Source organism: Heterodontus francisci, chromosome 11 (genome assembly GCF_036365525.1).
Source record: "Heterodontus francisci isolate sHetFra1 chromosome 11, sHetFra1.hap1, whole genome shotgun sequence".
Classification (NCBI taxonomy): domain Eukaryota; kingdom Metazoa; phylum Chordata; class Chondrichthyes; order Heterodontiformes; family Heterodontidae; genus Heterodontus; species Heterodontus francisci.
This window is the reverse complement of record NC_090381.1, coordinates 89,903,998-89,931,576: the sequence shown is the minus strand read 5'-3', so window position 1 is coordinate 89,931,576 and position 27,579 is coordinate 89,903,998. Positions and strand designations below refer to the sequence as shown.

General features: G+C 44.4%; 1 protein-coding gene across 10 annotated transcripts in view; it reads right to left on the bottom strand.

The window, feature by feature from the left end:
• Positions 1–27,579, bottom strand: part of LOC137375375 (very long-chain specific acyl-CoA dehydrogenase, mitochondrial-like) — a 106,906-nt gene that overhangs the window by 3,116 nt on the left and 76,211 nt on the right. For 8 of the 10 annotated variants that reach the window (XM_068042468.1, XM_068042470.1, XM_068042464.1 and 5 more), the window contains 7 exons: positions 26,355–26,417; positions 22,816–22,917; positions 21,563–21,660; positions 19,119–19,191; positions 17,318–17,390; positions 9,379–9,451; positions 8,044–8,119 (listed from right to left, as the gene is read on the bottom strand). In XM_068042468.1, the coding sequence (XP_067898569.1) occupies positions 8,044–8,119; positions 9,379–9,451; positions 17,318–17,390; positions 19,119–19,191; positions 21,563–21,660; positions 22,816–22,917; positions 26,355–26,417 (558 nt within the window). The remainder of the gene's footprint in view (positions 1–8,043; positions 8,120–9,378; positions 9,452–17,317; positions 17,391–19,118; positions 19,192–21,562; positions 21,661–22,815; positions 22,918–26,354; positions 26,418–27,579) is intronic. The other 2 variants (XM_068042472.1, XM_068042466.1) reach the window with 2 other exon arrangements.

Sequence of the window (27,579 nt, the reverse complement as noted above, 5' to 3'; positions counted from 1 at the left end):
TTCAGGTCAGGAGTGACATTTTTATATCTCCCAATAAGCTGACTTTGAACCTATACCTTTGCTTATTTTTGCCTCCCAATTCTTGTAAGGAAAACATTGAATCACATAAGCCTTGATGGTTTTAATTAGCATTCGTTTTTTTTGCTTTCACACATGTTGGTCTAGAAATTGGTTGACACCACTCCTGTTTTACAGGCATAAAACAGACCCCAAAAGATCCAATCTGGGGGCGGGGGTTTTGTGCACATGCACATCCCACGCTGGAGGTAAATGCAGAAAAAGAGGTATTCAGGGCCCACAACTATTGACTGCATTCAGGAAAATATGGTGTACATGCATCCAAAACCAGCAGTTCTTAAAGGTACCACTGTGGCCACTAGTTTGTTAAAAAATATTTACTGGCTGAAGATTGTGCCGGCTCCCATTCCGCCCCTCCCAAACATGCCCCAACCCCCCACCCCCACACTCCCGATTGCTCTCCTCCCTCCCCATCACTTACCCCACTCCAAATCATCCCTTTCCATACCAGTAACTTGCCCCCCTCCATTTATGAATGGTTTGCCACCCTTCCCAGAGCGTACCTGAAAATTTAATGCTGATTCACGTGGCCCAATATCAGGCATGCCTTGCGCCTACCCATTCTGGAATTTTGTCAATGCAGCTGGAGCCCTGACGATGGGCACGAAAGCCGGAGGTAACCCCGCCTTGGCCGCATCTTTCAGACTGTCCAGCAACTAATTGGTTACTGTCGGGACTCTTGTCCCTTTAAAGGATGGGGCCCTGCCCCCAGGAGCTGCCAGTCATCTTGAGGGCCTGCAGGTCAGTACTCTCAGCAGCGCCATCGTAAGTTTTGGAACAAAAGATGCCATGGGAGCAGGCCACCCTCCCAACCAAGTAATTGGAGTCTGGGGCACCGGGACCAGTCAGGCTCTGGAGAGTGGTGTGGTGGGGGGGGGGGGGCGTGGAACAGCTGGTTAGACCAGGGGGGACAGGTTCCCACGGCAGTGGCCATTGCTGCCAGGGGGCCCCTCTGTGGGCCACAGAATGCCCAAATAGGAGAGCCCCCCCTCCCTTACACAGGCTGCAAGGAAACTGCCAGGATTCACCAGGCAGTCACCCCACAGCAGAGCACAACCGCTACCAATAAAATGCCAGTGGCAGCAGGAAGTGGATTTTAATTGGCTAGTTAAATGGCTCAAATAGCCTCTGGGAGGGAGGGCTGTACTCCACCTTCCCCACTGTTGGTAAAATGGCATGGCAATGGGAGAATGATAGACACTCCAATAACGACATTCCCTCACCATTTTCCCACTCCTCACACCTCCCAGCCCATACCCAGAGGACTGGTAAAATCCAGCTCGTGATCTTTCCCAATGAAGGAGACATTGTCGTAATATGGGGAAATGCAGCAGCCAAATTGCATAAAACAAGGTCTCACGAATGAGATGAAATACCTAACAATCTGTTTCAGTAACGTTGGGTGAGTTATACACCCTGGCTGGGGAAAACGACACTGTTGTTCTTCAAAATGTGCCATGGAATCTTTTACGTTCACCAGAAAGGGCAGACAGAGCCTTTGTTTAAAATCTCATGTGAAAGATGGCACCACTGAAAATGCAGCATTCCCTCAGTGTTCTGCTGAAGTTGCAGGATAGATGCTGCACTCAAATGTCTGGAGTTCGGCTTGAACCCACAATCATCTGAGTTGGAAGCAAAAGTTGGAAGCTATTATTGAGCCAAGACTGACACCTGGAGGTGGCTGTATATACAAAAAAAAGCACTTCCACCAATCCTGAAGAGGGCTGCAAAGACCTTGTCAGTATAATAGAAATTCAATGGAGATCTCCCAGAATTAGAGATCCAAGGGACTAGAGAGAATGAGGAATTGAAAGAAATTAGGATTAGTACGAAGGTTGTATTGGAGAAATTAATGGGGCTGAGGGTTAAGTTCCCGTGACCTGATATTCTACATCCCAGAGTGTTAAAACAGGTAGCTATGGCGGATGCATTGGTGATCATCTTCCAAAATTCTATAGAATCTGGAACGGTTCCTACAGATTGGAAGGTAGATGTCACACCACTATTTAAGAAGGGAGGGAGAGAGAAAAAAGGGAACTACAGCCCTGTTAACCTTATATTAGTAGCAGGGAAAATGCTAGAATCTATTCAAAAGGGTGTGATAAATGGATAATAATGATCTGATTGGGCATAGTCAGCATGGATTTATGAATGGGAAATCATGTTTGATGAACCTGTTCGAGTTTTTTGAGGATGATTCTGACAGAATTGATAAAAGAGATTCAATGGACGTAGTACATAGAACATAGAACAGTACAGCACAGAACAGGCCCTTCGGCCCACGATGTTGTGCCGACCCTTTAACCTACTTTCAGATCAAACTACCTACATACCCTTCATTCTACTAATAGAATACTTGGATTTTATTGAATAGTAGTATACTTGGATTTTCAGAAGGCTTTTGATAAAGTCCCCCACAGGAGGTTGGTTAGCAAAATTAAAGCACAAGGGATAGGAGGTAATATACTGGCATGGATTAAGGATTGGTTAACAGGCAGAAAACAGACAGTAGGAATAAACGGGTCATTCTCGCGTTGGCAGGCTGTGACTAGTGGGGTACCGCAAGGATCTGTACTTGGGCCCCAGCTGTTCACAATATATATCAACGATTTGGAAGTGGAGACCAAATGTAATATTTCCAAGTTTGCGGATGACACAAAACTAGGTGGGAATGTGTGTTGTGAGGAAGATGCGAAGTGGCTTCAAGGAGATTTGGACAGGCTGAGTGAATGGGCAAGAACATGGTGAAGTAAATGGGCAAGAACATGGAATATAATGGGAAAAATGTAAGGTTATCCACTTTGTTAGGGGGAACAGATGTACAGAATATTTCTTAAATGGTTAGGGAGTAGAAAGTGTAGATGTACAAAGGGACTTGGGTGTCCTTGTCAATAAGTCACTGAAAGCTAACATGCAGGTGCAGCAAGCAATTAGCCTTTATCACAAGAGGATTTGAGTACAGGAGTAGCGAAATCTTGCTTCAATTTTATAGAACCTTGGTTAGACTGGACCTGGAGTACTGTGTGCAGTTTTGCTCCCCTTACCTTAGGAAGGATATTTTTGTCATAGAGGGAGTGCAACACAGGTTCACCAGAATAAAAGCAAAATACTGCAGATGCTGGAAATCTGAAATAAAAACAAGAAATGCTGGAAATACTCAGCAGGTCTGGCAGCATCTGTGGAAAGAGAAGCAGAGTTAACGTTTCGGGTCAGTGACCCTTCTTCGGAACTGACAAATATTAGAAATGTCAAAGGTTCCGAAGAAGGGTCACTGACCCGAAACGATAACTCTGCTTCTCTTTCCACAGATGCTGCCAGACCTGCTGAGTGGTTCCAGCATTTCTTGTTTTTATTTCAGATTTCCAACATCCGCAATATTTTGCTTTTGGGTACTTTTGAAATAAAAACAGGAAGTGCTGGAAAAACTCAGCAGGTCTGGTAGCATCTGTGGACAGATAAGCAGAGTTAATGTTTCAGGTCAGTGACCCTTCTTCAGGACTGGAAGATATAAGAAATGTAAAAGATTTTAAGCAAGTGAGGCGGGGGTGGGGCAAGAGATAACAAAGGAGGTATAGATTGGACAAGGCCACACAGCTGACCAAAAGGTCATGGAGCAAAGGCAAACAATATGTTAATAGCGTGTTGAAAGACAAAGCATTAGTACAGATATGGTGTTAACGGACTGCAGATTGTACAGCAGCAAGTACAAACATGAAAAAAAAAGTGGGTAAGCAAACTGAACAAACTAAGATGAAATGAAATAAACATACAAAAAAAATTGTAAAAAATGTAAAAAAGAAAAAATAGCTAAAAATAAAAGTAAAATGGGGGGCCCGTCATACTCTGAAATTATTGAACTGAATGTTCAGTCCGGTAGGCTGTAGTGTGCCTAATCGGTAAATAAAATGCTGTCCCTCGAGCTTGTGTTGATGTTCACCGGAACACTGCAGCAAGCCCAGGATAGAGATGTGAGCATGAGAGCAGGGCGGAGTTTTGAAATGGCAAGCAACCTGAAGCTCAGGGTCCTGCTTGCGGACTGAGCGGAGGTATTCCGCAAAGCGGTCACCCAGTCTGCGTTTGGTCTCCCCAATGCAGAGGAGACCACATTGTGAGCAGCGAATACAGTATACTACATTGAAAGAAGTACAAGTAAATCGCTGCTTCACCTGAAAGGAGTGTTTGGGGCCTGGGATAGTGAGGAGAGAGGAGGTAAATGGGCAGGTATTACACCTCCTGCGATTGCAGGGGAAGGTGCCATGGGATGGGGACGAGGTGGTGGGGGTAATGGAGGAGTGGACCAGGGTGTCGCAGAGGGAACAATCCCTTCGGAATGCTGACAGGGGAAGGGAGGGGAAGATGCGTTTGGTAGTGGCATCACGCTGGAGGTGGCGGAAATGGCGGAGGATGATCCTTTGGATATGGAGGCTGATGGGGTGGAAAGTGAGGACAAGGGGAACCCTGTCACGGTTCTGGAAGGGAGGGGAAGGGGTGAGGGTAGAGGTGCGGGAAATGGGCCGGACACGATTGAGGGCCCTGTCAACAACAGTGGGGGGAATCCTCGGTTGAGGAAAAAGGAGGTCATATCAGAAGCACCATCATGGAAGGTAGCATCATCAGAGCAGATGCGTCGAAGACGGAGAAACTGGCAGAATGGAATGAAGTCCTTACAGGAGGGAGGGTGTGAAGAAGTGTAGTCGAGGTAGCTGTGGGAGTCGATGGGCTTATAATGGATATTAGTAGACAACCTATCCCCAGAGATGGAGACAGAGAATTCGAGGAAGGGAAGGGAAGTGTCAGAGATGGACCATGTAAAGGTGAGAGAAGGGTGGAAATTGGAAGCAAAGTTGATAAAGTTTTCCAGTTCGGGGCGGGAGCAGGAAACGGTACGATACAGTCATCAATGTACCGGAAAAAGAGTTGGGGGAGGGAGCCTGAGTAGGACTGGAACAAAGAATGCTCGACATATCCCACAAAAAGACAGGCATAACTAGGACCCATGCGGGTACCCATAGCAACACCTTTTACTTGAAGGAAGTGAGTGGAGTTGAAGGAGAAGTTGTTCAATGTGAGAACAAGTTCAGCCAGGCGGAGGAGGGTAGTGGTGGATGGGACTGGTTGGGCCTCTGTTCAAGGAAGAAGCGGAGAGCCCTCAAACCGTCCTGGTGGGGGATGGAGGTGTAGAGCGATTGGACGTCTATAGGGAAGAGGAGGCGGTTGGGACCAGGAAACTGGAAATTGTCAAAATGACGTAGGGCGTCAGAAGAGTCACGGATGTAGGCGGGAAGAGACTGGACCAGCGGAGAAAAGATGGAGTCAAGATAGGAAGAAATAAGTTCAGTGGGGCAGGAGCAGGCTGACACAATGGGTCTGCCGGGACAGACCCGTTTGTGGATTTTGGGAAGGAGGTAGAAGCGGGCTGTCCGTGGTTTCGGGACTATGAGGTTGGAAGCTGTAGAGGGAAGATCTCCAGAGGAGATGAGGTCAGTGACAGTCCTTTGGACGGTGGCTTGATGTTCGGTGGTGGGGTCATGATCCAGAGGGAGGTAGGAAGAAGTGCCTGTGAGTTGGCGTTGGGCTTCTGCAAGGTAGAGGTCGGTACGCCACACAACAGCACCACCCTTGTCTGCAGGTTTGATGACCATGTAGGGGTTAGACCTGAGAGAACGGAGTGCCTCAAGTTCAGAGGGGGACAGGTTAGAGTGAGTGAGGGGGGCAGAGGAATTGAGATGAACAATGTCTCGCCGACAGTTTTCAATGAAGAGATCAAGAGCGGGTAAGAGGCCAGGGGGAGGGGTCCAGGTAGAGGGAGAATGCTGGAGGCGGGTGAATGGGTCTGCTGGTCGAGGGGAGGACTCCTGGTCAAAGAAGTGAGCCCGGAGGCGGAGGCGACGGAAGAAGAGCTCAACATCATGCCGAGTGCGAAATTCATTGAGGTGGGGACGTAAGGGGATAAAACTGAGACCTTTGCTGAGTGTAGAACGTTCAGCATCAGAGTGGGGGAGGTCAAAGGGTATAGTGAATACACGGCAAGGGGTCAGATCAGAAGGGGTGGGGTCAGAGGGAAGTGAAGTGGAAGGAGGATCTGGAGGAGCATTCGTCCCCATCAGCTGCTGGAGCCAGACTTGTTCCCAGGATGGTGGGACTGTCCTGTGAAGAGAGATTGGGGAAACTGAGCCTGTATTCTCTAGAGTTTCGAAGAATGAGAGGTGATCTCATTGAAACCTACAAAATACTTAAAGGTATAGACAGGGTAGATGCAGGTAAGATGTTTCCCCTGGTTGGGGAGTCTAGAGCCGGGAACACAAGTTCAAAATAAGGGGGAAGCCACTTAGGACTGAGATGAGGAGAAATTTTTTTACTCAGACGGTTGTGAATCTTTGTAATTCTCTACCCAGAGGGCTTTGGAAGCTCAGTCATTGGGCTGGATTTTACCTTAGGTGAATGGGAATTCACCACCAACGTAAAAGTCGGTGGCGAACACGCTTCCGCCTAGCCTGGGGATCCGTCCCGTATTTTACGAGTTCCTGGGCTTTAATTGTCCCGAGGCAAGGTGGTCTCGCCTCAGCGAGCTGCCAGCCAATCAGTGGGCTGGCAGCTCTTAGTCCCAGCAGCACCACCGGGAGCAGTGGCCACTATTGGGACTGCAGCCCAGCCGACGACAGGGATCCAGGAATGAAGGTAAGTTGGGCTTGCCTCACCAAGGAGATCGGTCCTTCCCTGGTGAGGTTGGAGTGGTTGTTTGGGGGGAGGGGGGCATCTTAAGTCCTGGGGGTGGGTTGGGAGGCGGGGGCGGCCGTCAATCAGGTACCCTGTGCCCAACTACCATGGTCCCCCCCGGGGCGCAGAAAGGCCGGCAGCTTTCGCTGGGCGGCCTTTCACGTCCCCAGCACACCCACTTGCCACGAGTAAAACAACCGTGGAGGCGGGTGAGGGCCCTTAAATGGCCGTTAAGTGGCCACTTAAGGGCCTTGATTGACCTCAGGCAGGCGGGCCGTTTCTCCCCCACAGCCCACCCAACCGCTGTAAAGTTGACCGGAGGCGGAAGCGGGATGGGTCGGCCTCCCGGAGCCACCCACTCAATTTTACGCTGCCCCCACGCCACCATCCGACCTGCTGAGATGGCGTAAAGTTCAGCCCATTGAGTACTTTTAAAGCAGAGGTTGACAGATTTCTAAATACCAATGACATAAAGGGATATGGGGATAATGCAGGAAAAAGGCATTGAAGTGGATGATCAGCCATGATCATATTGAATGGCGAAGCAGGCTCGATGGGCTGAATAGCTTGCTCCTGTGTTCCTACGTTCGTATGGAACAGCAATGCTAAAAGTCAAATTGATCTGCAGGTCATTTTATAAGAGATGACTTAGGAGAGTTCAGATTCTTACCTTAGGTCTTGGTCAGGTCAGGAAACTTCTACCTACAAATCAGTCAGTCCTCGGTGCAATGTTCCTGGTATTGACTTGTTCAACCACCTATTGCGGGATACTTGGCTGGAGGCCCTTCTGCCCCGCATCCTCACCACCTCCCCCAACCCACCATTTGGAGGAGTACTTCCCTCCTCTTACAAACCCTCTCTACAGTACAACATCTGAGAATCTGGGGGCCCTAACAGCCTAACAGTACAGCTGTTCCTGCCATTTTCAATGCTCACAATAAAATTTAAGTTGCCTGTGCCTCCCCTTTAAATGGTATTAGTGATGCCCAATATCAGCCTCCATCCATTCAATAAACTGCCAACAAGCAGCATAAGTAGCAGAGGCAGTTCATCTGTTTTTATCAAATAATGATCAGACCCCTTGCCCACTTGAGTGGGCACGTGGATCAATTGCTCCACACAATTCCTGACCAACTACAGGCCAGACAAATTTCTCCCCCTTAATATCTATCCCTGTTTAAAAAGACTAGCACCAACCATTTGCTAAAATTGAGTTTCTACCAGAGAACAATGGTACATGAATCACACCTCAAGGCACCAGGTTTCACAAAGAACTTTCTCATGTTGAGCTGATGGGAGCCCTTGGTTGAGAGCACGAGATGCCCTGGAGTACAAGAGAAGAATAAGTTTCAGAATAAGTTACCAAAATAAAATAGAGTATTGAGAGGATAACACTCCAGTGATTCTGATGAAGCCACAACAGGAAATTTGAGGAATTTTTATTCCCAACATAGATCTTTGCCTAGGAACTTGGAATATAGGAACAGGATTAGGCCATACAGCCCATCAAGCCTGTTTCACCAGAGGAAATAGTCTCTAGCTACCCTATCAAATGCTCTAATCTTCTTAAGCACCTCAATTGGATCACCCTTAATCTTCTATACTCAAGGGAATAAAAGTTAGTCTATGCAATCTATCCATATAAGTTAACCCTTCTCCCTTGGGTATCATTCTGGTGAATCCGCAATGCACCTATTCCAAGGCCAGTATATCCTTCCTCAGGTACGGTGGCCAAAACTGAACACCTGACCTCCTGCATATGAATCTCCAAATCTCCCTGCTTGACCACATTTCCTTGTTTCTCATCATTTAGAAAATACTCTGATACATCTTTCTTAGGCCCAAAGTGGATGGATGACCTTACATTTCCCACATTAAACACTATCTGCCACAGTTTTGCTCAATCACTTTGTCAATGTTCCTTTGCAATCCTATGCTCCTTCGACACTATTTTGCTGTGACCTAACTTTGTTTCACCAGCAAGCTTGGATATATGGCTTTCCATGTCGAAATCAAGGGACTACAAGCCTAGTTTATGCACCTGATGGGAAATCCTGCAGTCTGCTTAACCTTTGTGCCCAAATTCCTGCTAGCGCATGGATACAATTCCATATAATTTACCCTATAAACTGCAAGGCTAAAACACTGGCAGTTTACATCACCAATGCCTTGACTGGATTATTTCCATATAAATGCAAAGACAGTCACCCCGCTATATGTTATATTCTGAAAGCGGCCAAAAAACAGGTGCTGCATGGCTCAATTCCTAGGCTGCTATCTCTGACTAGCATCCTATCAGCTAGTCAAAACATTCAGAGCTGCAGAATTACATGGGTTAGCTTTTCCACCCATCCAAGTAGCGAAATACAGAAACAACTCAGCAATGGTTTGACTAAAGATTTTCCACAGCAGGGCTCAGGATATATTATAGAGAGCTCTGTTAAACACAGATTAACTATTTTACATCAAAGAGAGATAGTGTTTTATAATGAATGACATGGACCCTATTTGGTGTGTGCGCCAAACAGTTTGGAGTATATTTAAGTGTGTTATCATGAGACAAATTGTATTTCAGGAGTTTACCTGGAGATGACCACAGACATGGCATAAATATCAATGGCTGCATCAGCAACTTTCTTCAATAAAAACTGCTGATCTGAAAAACGGCAAGAAGTTAGTGCAGACCTTTGGTTGTACACAGCTATAACAGTATGTCCAAACTGCAGCCCCAGAACTGTGTACAGTCCTCAAAATCTGGCAGTCTGAAGCTCAGGCAACTCAGTCTTTTGTGCACTTATATAGAGTCATAGAGTTATACAGCACAGAAACAGGCCCTTCGGCCCAACGCGCCTGTACCGACCATAAAGCACCCATCCAATCTAATCCCATTTTGCCGCACATGGCCCGCAGCCTTGTATGCTATGGCAATTCATGTGCTCATCTAAATACTTCTTAAATGTTGTGAGGGTTCCTGCCTCTACCACCCCTTCAGACAGTGTGTTCCAGATTCCAATCACCCTCTGGGTGAAAATTTTTTCCTCAACTCCCCTCTAAACCACCTGCCCCTTGGCTTAAATCTATGCCCCTTGTTATTGACCGCTCTGCTAAGGGAAAAAGTTTCTTCCTATCTATCCTATCAGTGCCCGTCATAATTTTGTATACCTCAATCAGGTCCCCCCTCATCCTTCTCTGCTCCAAGGAAAACAACCACAGCCTATCTAGTCTCTCTTCATAACTGAAATGCTTCAGCCCAGGCAACATCCTGGTGAATCTCCTCTACACCCTCTCAAGTGCAATCACATCCTTCCTATAGTGTGGTGCCCAGAACTGTACACAGTACTCCAGCTGTGGCCTAACCAGCATTTTATACAGCTCCAACATAACCTCCCTGCTCTTAAATTCTATGCCTTGGCTAATAAAGGCAAGTATCCCATATGCCTTCCTAACCACCTTATCTATCTGTGCTGCTGCCTTCAGTGATCTATGAACAAGCACCCCAAGGTCCCTCTGACCCTCTGTATTCCCTAGGGTCCTACCAACCATTGTATATTCTCTTGCCTTGTTAGTCTTCCCAAAGTGCATCACCTCACACTTCTCAGGATTAAATTCCATCTGTCACTGTTCCGCCCATCTTACCAGCCCATCTATATCGTCCTGTAATCTAAGGCTTTCCTCCTCACTATTTACGACACCACCAATTTTCGTGTCATCTGCGAACTTACTGATCATACCTCCTATATTCACGTCTAAATCATTAATGTACACTACAAACAGTAAAGGTCCCAGCCCAATCCCCACTGGTCACAGGCCTCCATTAGCAAAAATAACCCTCGACCATCACCCTCTGCCTCCTGCCACTAAGCCAATTTTGGATCCAATTTGCCAGATTACCCTGGATCCCAAGGGCTCTTACCTTCTAAACCAATCTTCCATGTGGGACCTTATCAAAAGCCTTACTGAAGTCCATGTAGACTACACCAACTGCTTTACCCTCATCTACACATCTACTCACCTCCTCGAAAAATTCAAACAAGTTTGTTAGACACGATCTCCCCCTGACAAAGCCATGCTGACTATCCTTGATTAATCCCTGCCTCTCCAAGTGGAGATTAATCCTGTCTCTCAGAATTTTTCCAGTAATTTCCCTACCACTGACGTTAGACTCACAGGTCTATAATTACCTGGTCTATCCCTGCTCCCCTTCTTGAATAATGGTACCACATTCACTGTCCTCCAGTCCTCTGGTACCTCTCCTGTGGCCAGAAAGGATTTGAAAATTTGTGTCAGAGCCCCTGCTATCTCCTCCCTTGCTTCACATAGCAGCCTGGGATACATCTCATCTGGGCCTGGGGATTTATCCACCTTTAAGCCTGCTAATACAGCTAATACTTCCTCCTTTTCAATGCTAATTTGTTCAAGTATATCACAATTCCCCCTCCCTGATCAGTACACCTACATTGTCCCTCTCTATAGTGAACACAGATGAAAAGTAATCATTCAAAACCTCACCTATGTCCTCCGGCTCCACACACACATTGCCACTTTGGTCCTTAATGGGCCCCACTCTTTCCCTGGTTATCCTCTTGCCCTTAATATACTTATAAAATGCCTTGGGATTTTCCTTTACCTTGCCCACCAGTGTTTTTCATGTCCCCTCTTCGCTCTCCTAATTATTTTTTTAAGTATCCCCTACACTTTTCTATACTCCTCTAGGGCCTCCGCTGTTTTCAGCGCTCTGAATCTGCCATAAGACTCCTTTTTTTCCCTTATCCAATCCTCTATATCCCTTGACATCCAGGGTTCCCTTGACTTGTTGGTCCTACTCTTCACCTTTACAGGAACATGTTGGACCTGACCCCTCACTATTTCCTTTCTGAATGACTCCCACTGGTCTGATGTAGACCTTCCTACAAGAAGCTGCTCCCAGCCCACTTTGGCCAGATCCTATTTTATCATATTGAAATCTGCCTTCCCCCAGTTCAGTAATTTTATTTCCGGTCCCTCTGTGTCCTTTTCCATAACTACCTTAAATCTTACAGAGTTATGGTCACTATCCCCGAAATGCTCCCCCACTGCCACTTCTACCACTTATCCAGCTTCATTCCCTAGGATTAATTCCAATACCGCTCCTCCTCCTGTATATATCCCATATTTTCTGATATGTCCTGTTTGAAATTTGAGAACTCAGAGGTTTGCAAAGAGCTATTCTCAGCACGATTTTGTCAGTGATGAATATATCCCAAATCAGAACACCACAATTTGAGATTTGCACAAATTAACATGAATTTAAACTTTATAGGAGGAACCAGAGACTCCGGGCTGTGTGCCTGTGCGGCCCACAAAGATGAAAGGCTTGGACATCCCTGAGCTACAGGAACGTTCTCCACACTAAGAAAGAAGTACGTCAGTTTATATTACTAGAAGACAAAAGTAATCATAGAAATAATCTCATCTCAGAATAGCATCCTTGATAGCGGACAGGCCAGCACAAAACATTTCCAGTTCCGAAGAAGGGTCACTGACCCGAAACGTTAACTCTGCTTCTCTTTCCACAGATGCTGCCAGACCTGCTGAGTGATTCCAGCATTTCTTGTTTTTATTTCAGATTTCCAGCATCCGCAGTATTTTGCTTTTACAAAACATTTCTCATTGTGGCTGTACTATTTATTGGAATGCTGAAAGGTCATAAACACAACAAAATCCTTAAGTCAGTAGGGGCACTATAACAGAGTGTTGGTGCACCTCAGCAGACATTTAAAGTGTAAGAATACCTTTACAATTTCATGTAAAAAAAGACAGAAGCGCAAGGAAAGAGCCAACTGTGTAACAGCCCTGACAACCAATTGTATCTGCAGCACCTGTGGAAGAGTCTGTCACTCTAGAATTGGCCTTTATAGCCACTCCAGGCGCTGCTTCACAAACCACTGACCACCTCCAGGCGCTTACCCATTGTCTCTCGAGACAAGGAGGCCAAAGAAGAAGAGAAGATTTCATGTAGAGTAAATTCCTGTTTTAAATCTGTCATGAGAATGTGAACAGCAGCAGTTTTTTTATACAGTGCAAAGATAATGATGTATAATTAAACAACAAAAGGATTAGTCAATCAGATTTTTACTGTTTAAATGTGTTATAGAGAGCAGCGGTTTAAGAATGCCTCCCATCTTTGCGCAATTATAGACTTTTTCTTTAACTTAGATACTATCTTTAACTGTTTTAATGAACCACGAATGGCGGGTCCCACCCTTGGAATTTTTCTTTCTTGCTGAAAAGTATCTATTCTGTGTATTCTAAATATCCCCTTAAATGTCTGCCACTGAATCTCCATTGACCTATCCCTTAACCTGATTGGCCAGTTCACTTTAGCTAGCTCTGCTTTCATGTCCTCATAATTGCCCTTATTTAAGTTTAAAATACTAGTCTTGGACCAACTCTTCTCTCCCTCAAACTGAATGTAAAATTCAATCATGTTATGATCGCTGCCACCTAGGGGCGCCTGAACTATGAGGTCATTAATTAATCCTATCTCGTTGCACAATACCAGGTCTAGTATAGCCTGCTCTCTGGTTGGCTCCAGAATGTATTGTTCCAAGAAATTATCCCGAAAACATTCTATGTGCTCTTCATCTAGGCTACCTCTGCCCATTTGATTTTTCCAGTCTATATGTAGGTTAAAATCCCCCATAATTATCACTGTACCTTTCTGACAAGCTGCCATTATTTCTTCCTTTCTTCCCCAGCCTACAGTGTGGTTAATGTTAGGTGGCCTGTACACCACTCCCACAAGTGACTTCTTGCCTTTATGATTTCTCATCTCTACCCAAACAGCTTCTACATCCTGGTCTCCTGAACTTAGGTCCTCCCTCTCTATTGCTAATGCCATCATTAATTAACAGAGCACCCCCTCCATCTTTTCCTAGCTTCCTGTCCTTCTTAAATGCCATGTACCCTTTAATATTCAGGTCCCAATCTATGCCATCCTGCAGCCATGTCTCTGTAATGGCTATCAGTTGTACTTATTTATTTCTGTTTGCACTCAGTTCATCTGTTTTGTTTTCAGATACAGAGCCTTTAGTTTTGTCCTTTTACTTTTTTGTAACCTCTAGCCTTATCTGTTAATTTACTCTTAGATTTGTACACTCTGTCCCTTCCTGTCACAGTCTGTTTATCATTACCCATATTAATACCTTTCTCTTTTGCCTTGTCTCTACTCCTTGTTTTACCATGTCTTCCCAAATTTGATCCCTTGTCCCCACTATTCAGTTGACAACCTTCTCTATTTCCCTAGTTATGCAGCTCGCTAGAACACCAGCCCTAGCACGGTTTAAGTGTAGACCGTCCCAACGGTACAGCCACCACTTTCCCCAGTACTGGTGCCAGTGCCCCACGAACCAGAACCCACTTCTACCACACCAGTCTTTGAGCCATGCATTAACTTCTCTAAGCCCTATGCCAATTTGCATGTGACTCAGGTAATAATCCAGAGATTATTACCTTTGAAGTTCTGCTTCTTAATTTGGCGCCTAGTTCCTCATACTGACTATGCAGAACCTCTTTCCTTATCCTGCCTATGTCATTGGTACCTACATGGACCACGATGACTGGATCCTCCCCCTCCCACTATAAGTTCCTCTCCAGCCCTGGCACCGGGCAGGCAACACAGCCGTCTGGACTCTTGCTCTTTGCTGCAGCGAACAGTGTCAGTCCCCTGAACTACACTGTCCCCTACTATCACTACATTCCTTTTTTCTCCCTCAACTTGAATGGCTTCCTGTACCATGGTGTCATGGTCAGATTGCTCATCCACCCTGCAGCCCCCACTCTCATCCAAACAAGCAGAAAGAACCTCAAACCTGTTAGGACAATCGCAAAGGCTGAGGCTCCTGCACTCCTGCCCTCTGGGTCCCCTTACCTGCCTCAGCTGCAGCCACACTCTCCTGTCCCTGACCACTGACCAAATCAGAAGACCCTCTCCTAAGGGGTATGACTGCCTCCTGGTACAAAATGTCCAGGTAACTTTCCCCCTCCCTGATGTGTCGCAGTATCTGCAGCTCAGACTCCAGTTCAATGACTCTGAGCTGAAGCTCTTTGAGTCGCAAACACTTACTGCAGACGTGTTTGCCCAGGATCGCACTGGCATCCAGGAGCTCCCACATGCTGCAGCTGTGACACTTCAGCTGTCCTGCCATCCTTAATGTGTTTTAATTAACTACTTAATTATTTTATTCAATTATTTATTTTAATTTCCTTTTTTATATATATATTTATTAAGCTTACCACTAGTTCCTTTACTATTTTAAATGTTAGGATTAGAATGGATCTTAATCACTTACCAGATACTCACCAAACAGGTAGTTTCTTCCCAAACCAATCACCTACCTGTTTATCTGTGATGTTTGATGCTATGTTTGATTTAAATTAAATTAAAAGCTTACCTGTATACTCACCCTGGCGGCTCTCTGTTTCCCTGCTCTCTCTGTTGATTGTGCCATCACTCTGATGTCACTTTTCGATTTTTCGCTGCTCCGTTCCTGCTTCTCCAGCTGTGCTGCTCTCTCGCTCTCCGCTCCCGCCATACTCCTCTCTTTCTTGCTCTGTCTCCGGTCTCTGATCTGGGCTTTTGGCGCGCTTTTTAAACCTTCACTTCCACCGTGCTCCTCGCTCTCTCGTTCTGTCTCTGTCTCTGTTAGCAATGTCAGGGACATTTTGCACTCACCCAGCTCGCCACATGACCAATTCACACTCCAGATTAAAATCGGGATACATGTTCCTCGGTCTTCAGACACGTTTCATGTATATGCTGATGTTCAGTCAAATTTCACAGTCATTTACAAAGCAGTATTCCCACCCAGTAGGGGGAATTTTAAAGAGGTAACGTGGTCTCAGCCGCGGGCTGAAGATGCGGTGGGAGACCCGTGTAGCCTCCTTTGGGGAAGGCATGCCATATGATGAGTCAATCAGGCAATTAACAGTCCACCTCCGGGCCTTTCCCAGGATCAGGACCCCAGGGACAGGAAGTCCTGCCTGCCTAGAGCTGCCGGTAGCCCTTTTGCTCAGCAGCACCACCAGGGAGATGGCGATTGCTGCCGGAACAATACTAACCGGAGACCCAGGATCGGGGTGCGGCCAGGGCCAGAGCTAAGTGATAGCGGGAGGGTTTTTGTGGGGTGGGGTTCATGGGGGATAGGGTGTAGGTGAGTTGGCAGCAAGGACAGGGTTGTGGCTCTCAGAAGCCCTCCCCCTTCCCAATGCCAGGTCCCTCAATCAGACACTGTGCCTGAGAAGGAGGGACCCCCCGGGAGACCACAGGCAACCCCGTACAGGTGCATGTCGCACTCGCCACATGGCAACAGGCCTGCACTGCTGGGTTAATACCGGCAGTGACGGGAAGAGGCCCTTAATTGGGCATTAATTGCTCCTTAAGGGCCTCAATTGGCGCCAGGGCAGGAAGGTTGTCCATGGGCCTTTCCGTCACGGACTTAATCAAGGTGGAGGCAAGAAGGTGGTGGGGTCACCACCCACCACCATCCCACCTGATTAAATGGCCTCCCTGCCTCCAAACTCACCATGGGAGAGAGCATAACATACTATCCAGGATGTTCAATCCCAACTTACCTGGAGTTACAAGGCATCAGTAAGAAGGCCTTTATGAAATAACCGTTGCATGTGTCCACCTCTTAACAGTAACTTCAATTTCATGCAATTAAAAAAAGTTGCTATAAAGCTAGAAAATGATTTTAAAATCATAGAACAAAACCTGGATCACAAAATAGATCAGGTTGAGGAAAATTATTTGTCATCTTAGCTCATCCCATTATCAAGGCATCTAATTGCGTTTTAAAAAATCCATGTTTTTCACTTCTACTATTCTATGTATTAATTACCCTTTATGTGAAGAATGTCTTGCTATCAGTGCTTTTATTAGTTTTGAACCAGGAGCTCTTGTCCTACTTTCATGGTTTAGTTTCAAGTAACTTTCCAGATCTACCTTTTCCATAGAATTTATTATGTTATATCTCGAAAAGTTCAGCTCTCAGTCACCTATCATTGTTACTTCTGTTTGGGAACATACTTTTTAACAAGGTAGCTGCTAACTATGTGGGAGTTAGATGAGGAAAAACATCAGATAAGTGTAGGGCAGCCCTTTACTCCCCCAAAAAGGCATGATGATTTTACTGAAATGAAAACAGAAAATGCTGGAAACACACAGTAGGCCAGTTTGCATCTGTGGAGAGATGTGGGGTTCGATCTCTTTTATGGGGCACAGTAGGAGCACAGCAGAAGCTGTAAGTGCTGCAGGATTTCCGCCACCAAGTAGGAGCCTGCTGTTATCAACCAGGAACATTAGGCAGTGGAGCTTCAACAATGAATAACTCACAGGAAAATATATTCACACTTCTATAAAGCTACTTTCGACATTGACAAAGTCAATGATGCATCTCGCACAGATGGACACCCAGTATTCCATCAAATGCTCCCTTACATTTTACTTATTTTTGCATCACATGAGCAGCAAAACACTTACTTATTATTTCCTTTCTGTATTTCAATAGCAGATCTTCAATGGATGTTCCAAAGTGGTCAACAGCTTCCCCCACCTGTGAAGCATAAAGCCCAATTTTAGTTTGAACCTTGTTTGAGAGGAGGGCTAAACAAGGTAGGAGAAATTAGCACTGGGAAAAACAGTATTCCCAACTCAAGTAGCTGAAAATAGCATCAAAAAGTCCAGGTTAGGTAAAACATAGCTTGCACTTGTTTCAGAAGCAGAGTTCCATCATTTGAAGCCATGAAACATTTGTGTTATATCCTTTTAAGATTTTAAATGCATAAACCCAGATTTTCAATCTGTAATTGCTTGGTGGGAACGTATTAAGCACTTTATATCAAATTGCCTGTGTTATATTAAACCTGATATTGATTTGCTTATTTCTTGTCTGCCTGAAAATAACACACCAAGCAACTCTGATCAAACAATGTATACTATATATGGCAAGTGGCTGCTTTTGAACAAATTAAACTTAAGGTGCCAGATATCTTGCTTGCCCTAATAAACTAAAAATGAAGATCTAGAGTAAAGTGACTGAAAGACACAAGCAAGGGTCTTTGATCAACAGATTAGCCAGGATGTTCGTCATCTGTGAAGTGTTAATGCAGAAAATAGCAGGGTTACTTTTCAAAATGATAGCACCCTGTGCCATTAAAATTAATTGAGGTAGCAGGTCAGTGTGGTTCTGATGTGTAAGAGTTTCATCTGAGGTCAGGCTGGATTGTGTTAACTGTACAGTGGATATGTTTCAAAAGAGATTTTAACATAGAGAGGCTTCATCTGCAATCAATGAGCTACGAAATTTTTACAAGAATTTTGCTGTTTTCCCCAAGAAACATAAAGACTTGCCAGCTTGGGTCAGAATTTAAAGTCCTGCCGAAAACAAAATTGAGCACCATTGATTGGCATGATGTATCAACAACAAGAAATTGCATTTATAGAGTGCCTTTAATATAGTAAAACATTGCAAGGCGCTTCTTCGCAGGAGTGTTATTAGCAGAATTTGACGCCGAGCCACATACGCAGATATTTGGACAGGTGACCAAAAACTTCATCAAAGAGGTAGGTTTTAAGAAGAATCTTAAAGGAGGAGAGAGAGGTAGAGAGGTCGAGAGGTTCACATATGTTAGAGGTGGGAGAATTTTAAAAATCAGAATGCTAATTTTATAGAATAATCAGATTTAAAAACAAAATTGGAATATTATTTTCTCTCCCACTTTGCATTCAAAATACTTGCATGATATATTAAAATAAAGATAAGTGAAGCAGATGGACTGAGAAATTCCTCAAAGTTAGTCCTGCTCTGTAAATGGAGTTTCCGCCAGACTTTCAACAAAGTAATGGCATTGGAGCAGGAAGAGTGCTGAGGAATTTCTCAACTACAGTATCCACAGATTCAGTGCATAAGGTGCCCATCATAGAACAAACTACCCCTATAGCTAATAAAAACAGAAAGTGCTGGAAATACTCAGCAACTCAGGCAGTATCTGTGGAGAGAGAAGCAGAGTTAATGTTTCAGGTCTGTGGTCAGAGATCTTAAACATTAACTCTGCTTCTCTCCCCACAGATGCTGCCTGGCCTGCTGAGTATTTCCAGCACTTTCTGCTTTTATTTAAGATTTCCAGCATCTGCAGTATTTTGCTTTTATTTTACCCCTATAGCGACTAAGGTAAAGTTTCAGTGCATGCTGTTTTACAAACTGATCTGCCTAAGAAATAACCACAGGCCTGATAGTCCCTTTGAGTGATATTGTATTCATTATAGTATTAGAAATCGTTACCAAATACCAACTCGCCCTCAGATCAGGATGCATTACATTCCTCAGCGATAGACCAGTGGACATGCCCAGTTTTCTGTGGATGCAAGGAAGAGATTAAAACACATGCTGCAACTGACATGATGATCTACATCTTTCATCTCTTTACTTCATGTCACTTACAAGAAAAATTAACCCGTAAATAACTATTACAGAATGCTGAATTTAAAAAAAACTGTTTTCAGAACTGTATCTGGGATGTAAGACTTGAGTATTGGGAATTTCAGCTTCCCTGTTGGCAAAATTATTCTGTTGCTTTTACAAGGCAGTTGAACCAACAGGCGAGAGGAAAATCTGACAGCAGTCATTAAAAACCAGGGCTGATACCCACCTGCCTTTCTTCTGTCCTCCATTTCTGTCATAAGTAGTTTCAACAGAACCAAGCTTATAGGTGGCTCCTCTCAATGTGGTTCACAATTGAAGCTTAAAATGCTCAATTTTATAAAAGTGCCAACACTTGACTAGTAATTGCATGTGTGTGGTATTTAAAAAAATCTTCTGCCAGTAAGTTTCAACTTGATGGAAGATTTGATTATGAACCTTTAATTTCCTGACAGGCAGAGGTAGCTAGGAAACCCAATGGCAAATATCAACTACTTGCCATTTAGTTAGCGACAAGTTTCCAAAAACTGTCAGTACAATGTAAACTACAGTGGCTCTTCCGATTGGCAAACTGAAGCAATGAGTTTATTAAGTAGATCAGGAAGATGTGTCAAAAATAGTCACATTGCAATGATCACTTAAATGACTATTTGATCCTCTGCTGCTGGATCATTTAAAAACTGCCAGAATTTAAAAAGTTAGTTGACAAATATGTCCTCACAAAATGAATTTATTAACAGTGACATCATGTAAAAGTTTCACTGTGGGTTCAGCTATCCCACAAGCTGCAGGAGCATTATAAAAAATATCATCGCTACAGGACATCACATAGTCAGCAAAGAGTGACTCCTGGTGAGTAAAATGAGTAACTGAGTAGAGGTAGTTTGAAAGGCAGACCTTTAACTATCTTATATTGTATACAAAAATTGGCACTGAGACATACAGTTGGATTACCATCTCAGATGTGAGTGGATGATTAGATTTTAGATTGCGTATATTAGTAGGAATAGAAATAGATATTCAAACACATACACAAACCCAACTGTAATCAATGTGAATGTGTTTTTTTGGCCTACTTTGTACTGTGAATTTACAGGAGCTGACTCTGACATTTATACATGCCAAATAGTATGAAATGAATTGCTCTTATTTGCCTGGTATATACTGTACTTTCCTTTAAACTAAAAACCAAGGTGAAGGGCCAATGTTCACTTTGAAGTCTGCCATCAAAGTTCAGGAATTAGTGATTAGGTGACACTTAAGTGGCAAGTAACACTTGTACCACACAAATGCCAGGCAATAATCATCTTCAACAAGAGAGAATCTAACCACCTCCCCTTAACAGTCAATGGCATTACCATCGTTGAATCCCCCACAACTTGACACTTGGGTCTGTAGGAGGTAAGAAAGACTAAGGGAGGGAAAGGGTAACAGCATTTGGAAGTTGTGTGGAAAATTGTGCAATGGGTCAATTTCAACAGGAATAAAAGGCCAATATTTTTGCAGCGGAGGGTAATGGAAGAGGAAGAGTATGTATTATAATATACACGCTATTCAGAAGAAACAAAAGAGGAGAGCTGGAAAAGCATTGAGCAAGATAGACAAATAGAGAGAAGGAAGGGTGCAGCAAAAGGGAGAGACAGGAACAGATAGAGAGAGAAATTGGAAACTAGAGGTGAAAGAGGCCAAGTTTACTCTTATATTATGTGAAGTGTGTGAGGAAGGTACTGGAAGAGGTTCACAGATAGGAAGGCAGTATTCAAGTTTTGAACAGAATTAGGTTTTAAAGAGTTCAGAATTGTTGAGGTGAAAAGCAATGTTTTGTATGAAAAAGTAGCATATGTACAGGATCTGATACTGGGAAATGCATTGGTCATTTGTACAGTCCCAAATGTTTCTCCCTCCATGCTACTGTTCATATACCCATTATCTTTCCTGTCACTAGTAAAAGGCAAGATATCAAGGGGTAGATAACTAGCACTGTGCAGAAAATTGACAGTATCTGATCAGCCCATCAAATTTTACTCCCCATTGAAGTCAATTGAAAGTAAATCTAACAGGATGAATAATGGATGGTCGATTCATAACGTGAGTATATCACCCAGCAGGGAAAGTTCAAATCTACTTCAAAAAATCTGCACCTACCAGTTCTCCACTCCAGCAGATAACCCAGTCTACACCAGGAAAATTTACAGTTTTGGGACAACTAAAGTCAAATGCCAGCCAGGTCTATGATTTGACCTTGGATTTCCCAGTTGGTCTAAACTCTCTTAATTATTGGGTTACTCCAATGGAACTCACAATACCGCTTAGTTCTTTTGATGACTTGCTCCATTAGTATTCGAGGATTACTGAACGGATTCTTCATGATCATCTGCAGTTTTTTAAAGTAATCTCCAGTTTTCTGTTACGTCATATTTAGAAACATGTTGCAAAATAAAAATCAGTAAGCACATTGCATTCTGAATTCATTAATATAGCTCATCAACATACTACTCACACAGCATGCTTACTCTTTCAAGTAAGAATACATTCTGAAATAGCAAAAGGTGAAATTTGTTGCTTTTTGAAAAATAAAGATCAACTTTCCTTTTCCAGCTTCTTTAGTTCTGCGTTTCTGGATTTCCACATGCCTTGGTTGATAATATGGATAAGTGACCTGACCCCCAGAATTTTGCCAATATTGCTATGTAAAAGGCTGGTAGGAAGCAAACAAAGTCTAGGCAGTAGTTTCTTGCTCTCCAATTCTCCCTACCAGCAAGTGCATCTTGCGTTATTAGTGTCCTTCCCAAGCAGCTTACCTTTGTTCTACATTTGACAGCACATTTTGAGATCAAGGCTTCTTATATTGGCAGAAATCAATTCTTACCATCCAAGGTACTCTACAATTCCTGCCAATGGCAGCTGGGAATTGACCATGTGGGATATCATGGGGGTTTGACCCTGAATTCATGGCACAGTGCTTCAAAGCATCAATACATTTGCCATTGCATCATTCATAAGAAAAGACTGATCAGATATAAACCAGATTTTCGTTCATTGATTCTGAATAGGCAGAGATCTAGCCCATAAACACCACGTGGATAGAAAAATAAACTTTAAACTATATTGAAAAGACTATTTTTTGAAAAGGCACAGCAGTAAACGTCAACGGCAAATCTCGCATGGAGCGAAACATAGTACCATTGATCTAGTTACAAATACATTATACAGTAGGACAGCCAAATTTATATCTGTAATAATCCATTATATGGTAGGTTCTTGATCTTACTTGTGCCAAGAAGTGTGGGCCAATGGAGCATGCTCAGGAAAGAAAATCACAAGTGTAGCTGCTCTTGCACACCATCTAGTGGCTTGATAAAGAGTTGCAGTGGGAAAAACTGGGTCAGGAGAGGCAGTGAACAAGAGATTTTGGGTAGCCAGGAGAATTAAAGTGCACTATACTATTAATAGCCAATGGAACAGGAAGATGTAAGTACATTATTTTGTACGGGATAGGTATAGGTTCTTTGATATAGTATTACTACATTATAGTGTACAGTAAGCAGTCAGAACTTACTTGAATACCAGTTAGCGCAATAAACAATCGAAGAATGTCATTGGTTCCCTCAAAAATACGGAAGATGCGCAGATCTCTCATCACTCTCTCTATACCTGTTTCCTATAGGATTGCAAATAAGTAAAAATAGGTACATAACATACACATACATACTAGGTACATGCATATTACTTACATCTATAGATTTCAATTCTTAGATATTTTTATTTTATTCTGTGTCCTACAGAAAAACAAGAACAAGCGTACACAATATTGTTAATTCTTTTTTATTTAATTCACTCATGGGATGTGGGCATCGCTGGCCAGGCCAGCATTTATTGCCCATTCCTAATTGCCCTTGAGAAGGTGGAGGTGAGCTGCCTTCTTAAACTGCTGCAGTCCATGTGGGGTAGGTACACCCACAGTGCTGTTAGGAAAGGAGTTCCAGGATTTTGACCCAGCGACAGTGCAGGAATGGTGATATAGTTCCAAGTCAGGATGGTGTGTGACTTGGAGGGAACTTGCAGGTGGTGCTGTTCGCATGCATCTGCTGCCCTTGTCCTTCTAGTTGGTAGAGGTCGCAGGTCTGGAAGGTGCTGTCCAAGGAACCTTGGTGCGTTGCTGCAGTGCATCTTGTAGATGGTACACACTGCTGCCACTGTGCGTTGGTGGTGGAGGGAGTGAATGTTTGTGAATGGGTGCCAATCAAGCGGGCTGCTTCGTCCTGGATGGTGTCGAGCTTCTTGAGTGTTGTTAGAGCTGCACCCATCCAGGCAAGTGGAGAGTATTCCATCACACTCCTGACTTGTGCTTAATAGATGGTGGACAGGCATTGGGGAGACAGGAGGTGAGTTACTCGCTGCAAGATTCCTAGGCTCTGACCTGCTCTTGTAGCCACGGTATTTATATGGCTACTCCAGTTCAGTTTCTGGTCAATGGTAGTCCCTAGGATGTTGATAGTGGGGGATTCAGCAATGGTAATGCCATTGAATGTCATGGGGAGATGGTAAGATTCTCTCTTGTTGGAGATGGTCATTGCCTGCCACTTGTGTGGTGCAAATGTTACTTGCCACTTATCAGCCCAAGCCTGGATATTGTCCAGGTCTTGCTGATTTCTACACGGACTGCTTCAGTATCTGAGGAGTCGCGAATGGTGCTGAACATTGTGCAATCAGCAGCGAATATCCCCACTTCTGACCTTATGATTGAAGGAAGGTCATTGATGAAGCAGCTGAAGATGGTTGAACCTAGGACACTACCCTGAGGAACTCCTGTAGTGATGTCCTGGAGCTCAGATGATTGACCTCCAACAACCACAACAATCTTCCTTTGCGCTAGGTATGACTCCAACCAGCGGGGAGTTTTCCCCCGATTCCCATTGACTTCAGTTTTGTTAGGGCTCCTTGATGCCAGACTCAAACTGAGCGTCACTGAGCAGGTTATTGCTAAGCAAGTGCTGCTTGATACCTTCCATCACTTTACTGATGATTGAGAGTAGACTGATGGGCAGTAATGGTCCAGGTTGGACTTGTCCTGCTTTTTGTGTACAAGACATACCTGGACAATTTTCCACATTGCCGGGTAGATGCCAGTGTTGTAGCTATACTGAAACAGGTTGGCTAGGGGTGCAGCAAGTTCTGGAGCACAGGTCTTCAGTACAATTGCCGGACTATTGTCAGGGCCCATAGCCTTTGCAGTATCCAGTGCCTTTAGTTGTTTCTTGATATCACGCGGAGTGAATCGAATTGGCTGAAGTCTGGCATCTGTGATGCTGGGGACTTCAGGAGGATGCCGAGATGACACGGCACTTCTGGCAGAAGATTGTTGCAAATGCTTCAGCTCATCTTTTGCACTGATGTGCTGGGATCCCCCATCATTGAAGATGGGGATATTTGTGCAGCCACCTCCTCCAGTTAGTTGTTTAATTGTCCACCACCGTTCACGGCTAGATGTGGCATGACTGCAGAGCTTAGATCTGATCCATTGGTTATCAGATCGCTTAGCTCTGTCTATCACATGCTGCTTATGCTGGTTGGTACACAAGTAGTCCTGTGTTGCATCTTCACCAGGTTGACACCTCATTTTGAGGTATGCCTGGTGCTGCTCCTGGCATGCCCTCCTGCACTTCATTGAACGAGGGTTGGTCTCCTGACTTGATGGTAATGATACAGTGGGGGATATGCCAGCCCATGATGTTACAGATTGTGATTTGGTACAATTCTGCTGTGGCTGATGGCCCACAGCACCTCATGGATGCCCAGTTTTCCATCACTAGGTCTGTTCGAAATCTATCCCGTTTAGCATGGTGGTAGTGCCACACAACACGATGGAGGATATCCTCAATGTGAAGGCGGAACTTCATCTCTACAAGGCCTGTGCGGCGGTCACTCCTCCCAATACTGTCATGGATAGACACATCTGTGGCAGGCACATTGGTGAGGATGAGGTGAAGTATGTTTTTCCCTCTTGTTGGTCACCTCAGCACCTGCCACATATCCAGTCTAGCAGATGTGTCCTTCAGGACTCGGCCAGCTCGGTCAGTAGTGGTGCTACCGAGCCACTCTTGGTGATAGACATTGGAGTCTCCCACCCAGAGTACATTCTGCGCCCTTGCCACCTTCGGTGCTTCCTCCAAGTGGTGTTCAACATGGAGCAGTGTTGATTCATCAGCTGAAGGAGGGCGGTAGGTGGTAATCAGCAGGAGGTTTCCTTGGCCATGTTTGACCTGATGCCATGAGACCTCATGGGGTCCAGAATCGATGTTGAGGGCAACTCCCTCCCGACTCTATACCACTGTCCATCCACCTCTGCTGGTGGGACAGGACAAACCCAGGGATGGTGATGGCAGTGTCTGGGACATTGTCTGTAAGGTATTATTCTGTGAGTATGAGTAGTCTGTGGGACAGCTCTCCCAACTTTGGTACAAGCCCTCAGATGTTAGTAAGGAGGACTTCGCAGGGTCGACAGGGCTAGGTTTGCCATTGTCGTTTCTGGTGCCTTGATCGATGCCGGGTGGTCCGTCCAGTTTCATTCTTTTTTCTTGACTTCGTGGCGGTTAGATACAACTGAGTGGCTTGCTAGGCCATTTCAGTGGGCATGTAAGAGTCAACCACATTGCTGTGGGTCTGGAGTCACATGTAGGCCAAACCAGGTAAGGACAGCAGATTTCCTTCCCTAAAGGACATTCGTGAACCAGATGGGTTTTTCCAACAATCGACAACAGTTTCATGGCCATCAGACTAGCTTTTTAAAAAAAATTCCAGATTTTATTAAATGAATTCAAATTCCACCTTTGGCTGTGGTGGGATTCAAACCCATGTTCCCAGAATAATACCCTGGGTCTTCGGGCTATTAGTCTAGTGACAATACCACTAGTGACAACACCTCCCCCAACTCAGGTCATATTACCTCATACATCCCATACAGCAGCTTCATAAGGCTTTTACAGCACCTGCACAAAAATAGAAACATCATGCACCCTACAGTACATGTCTACATTCCATTCGGTATGTACATATAGACCATCCAGTGTTCAGAACCATTATATACACCTACAGTACCTGCATATATCCCATGCCTCCCAGGATCTGGATACATTCATCAGTCACGTACCAGGCAGCCTCCTGTAGAGAACATAAAAGAATGCACAGGATATTTGGCAGATTTTTCACTGATTTTTTTTTCTGTATGTAGTTTAACTCATCATTCCAAATAACAATTTCTACCCATGATTTCTCCCATTCACTTCTACCCAGGACATCTCTTGATAATTTCATAAGGACTTGTCTAGTTATCTTATTTAGTGGAAAGTTGTTCGAAATGAACCAGAGAAATAGTACAGTGGGTCCTAAATGAAATATGCATTGTAATCACATGTTGGTAAACTCAAACACCATAGTTACTGTCCTTCAAGTCAAATATCCCAATGCGCATTCCAGATATTGCCACTGCCACTGCCAATCCATATTTTATTGTGAATTGAGGAAACCCTTTTTGATATACAAATATGTTGCAACAATTTTCAAATTTATTGTGAATATTCTATGCTCTGCATATATACATATATTTGAAATGTCTCATTACAAAGCTTGTCATTTTTTTATTTGTTCATAGAATGTGGGTGTCACTGACAATGCCAGCACCTATTGTTCACCCTAGGTGGTGTTGTGCCACCTTCTTGAACCTTTCAGTCCTTGTGGTATAGGTATATCCACAGTGCTATTAGGAAGGGAGTTCCAAGATTTTGAGCCAGTGACGGTGAAGGAATGACGATATAGTTCCAAGTCAGGATGTTGAGTGACTGGGAGGGAACTTGCAGGTGGCAGTGTTCCCATGCATCTGATCTGCTCCCCTTGTTTTTCTGGGTGGTAAAGGTTGTGGGTTTGGAAGGTGTTGTCAAAGGACCCTTGGAAAGTTACTGAAGGACATCTTGTATATAGTACACACAGTGGTGGAGGGAATGAATGTTTAAGGTGGTGAGCGAGGTGCCAATCAAGCAGGCTGCTTTGTCCTGGATGGTGTCTTTAGTTTTTTTAGTTTAGAGATACAGCACTGAAACAGGCCCTTCGGCCCACCGAGTCTGTGCCGACCATCAACCACCCATTTATACTAATCCTACACTAATCCCATATTCCTACCACATCCCCACCTGTCCCTATATTTCCCTACCACCTACCTACACTAGGGACAATTTGTAATGGCCAATTTACCTACCAACCTGCAAGTCTTTTGGCTTGTGGGAGGAAACTGGAGCACCCGGAGAAAACCCACGCAGACACAGGGAGA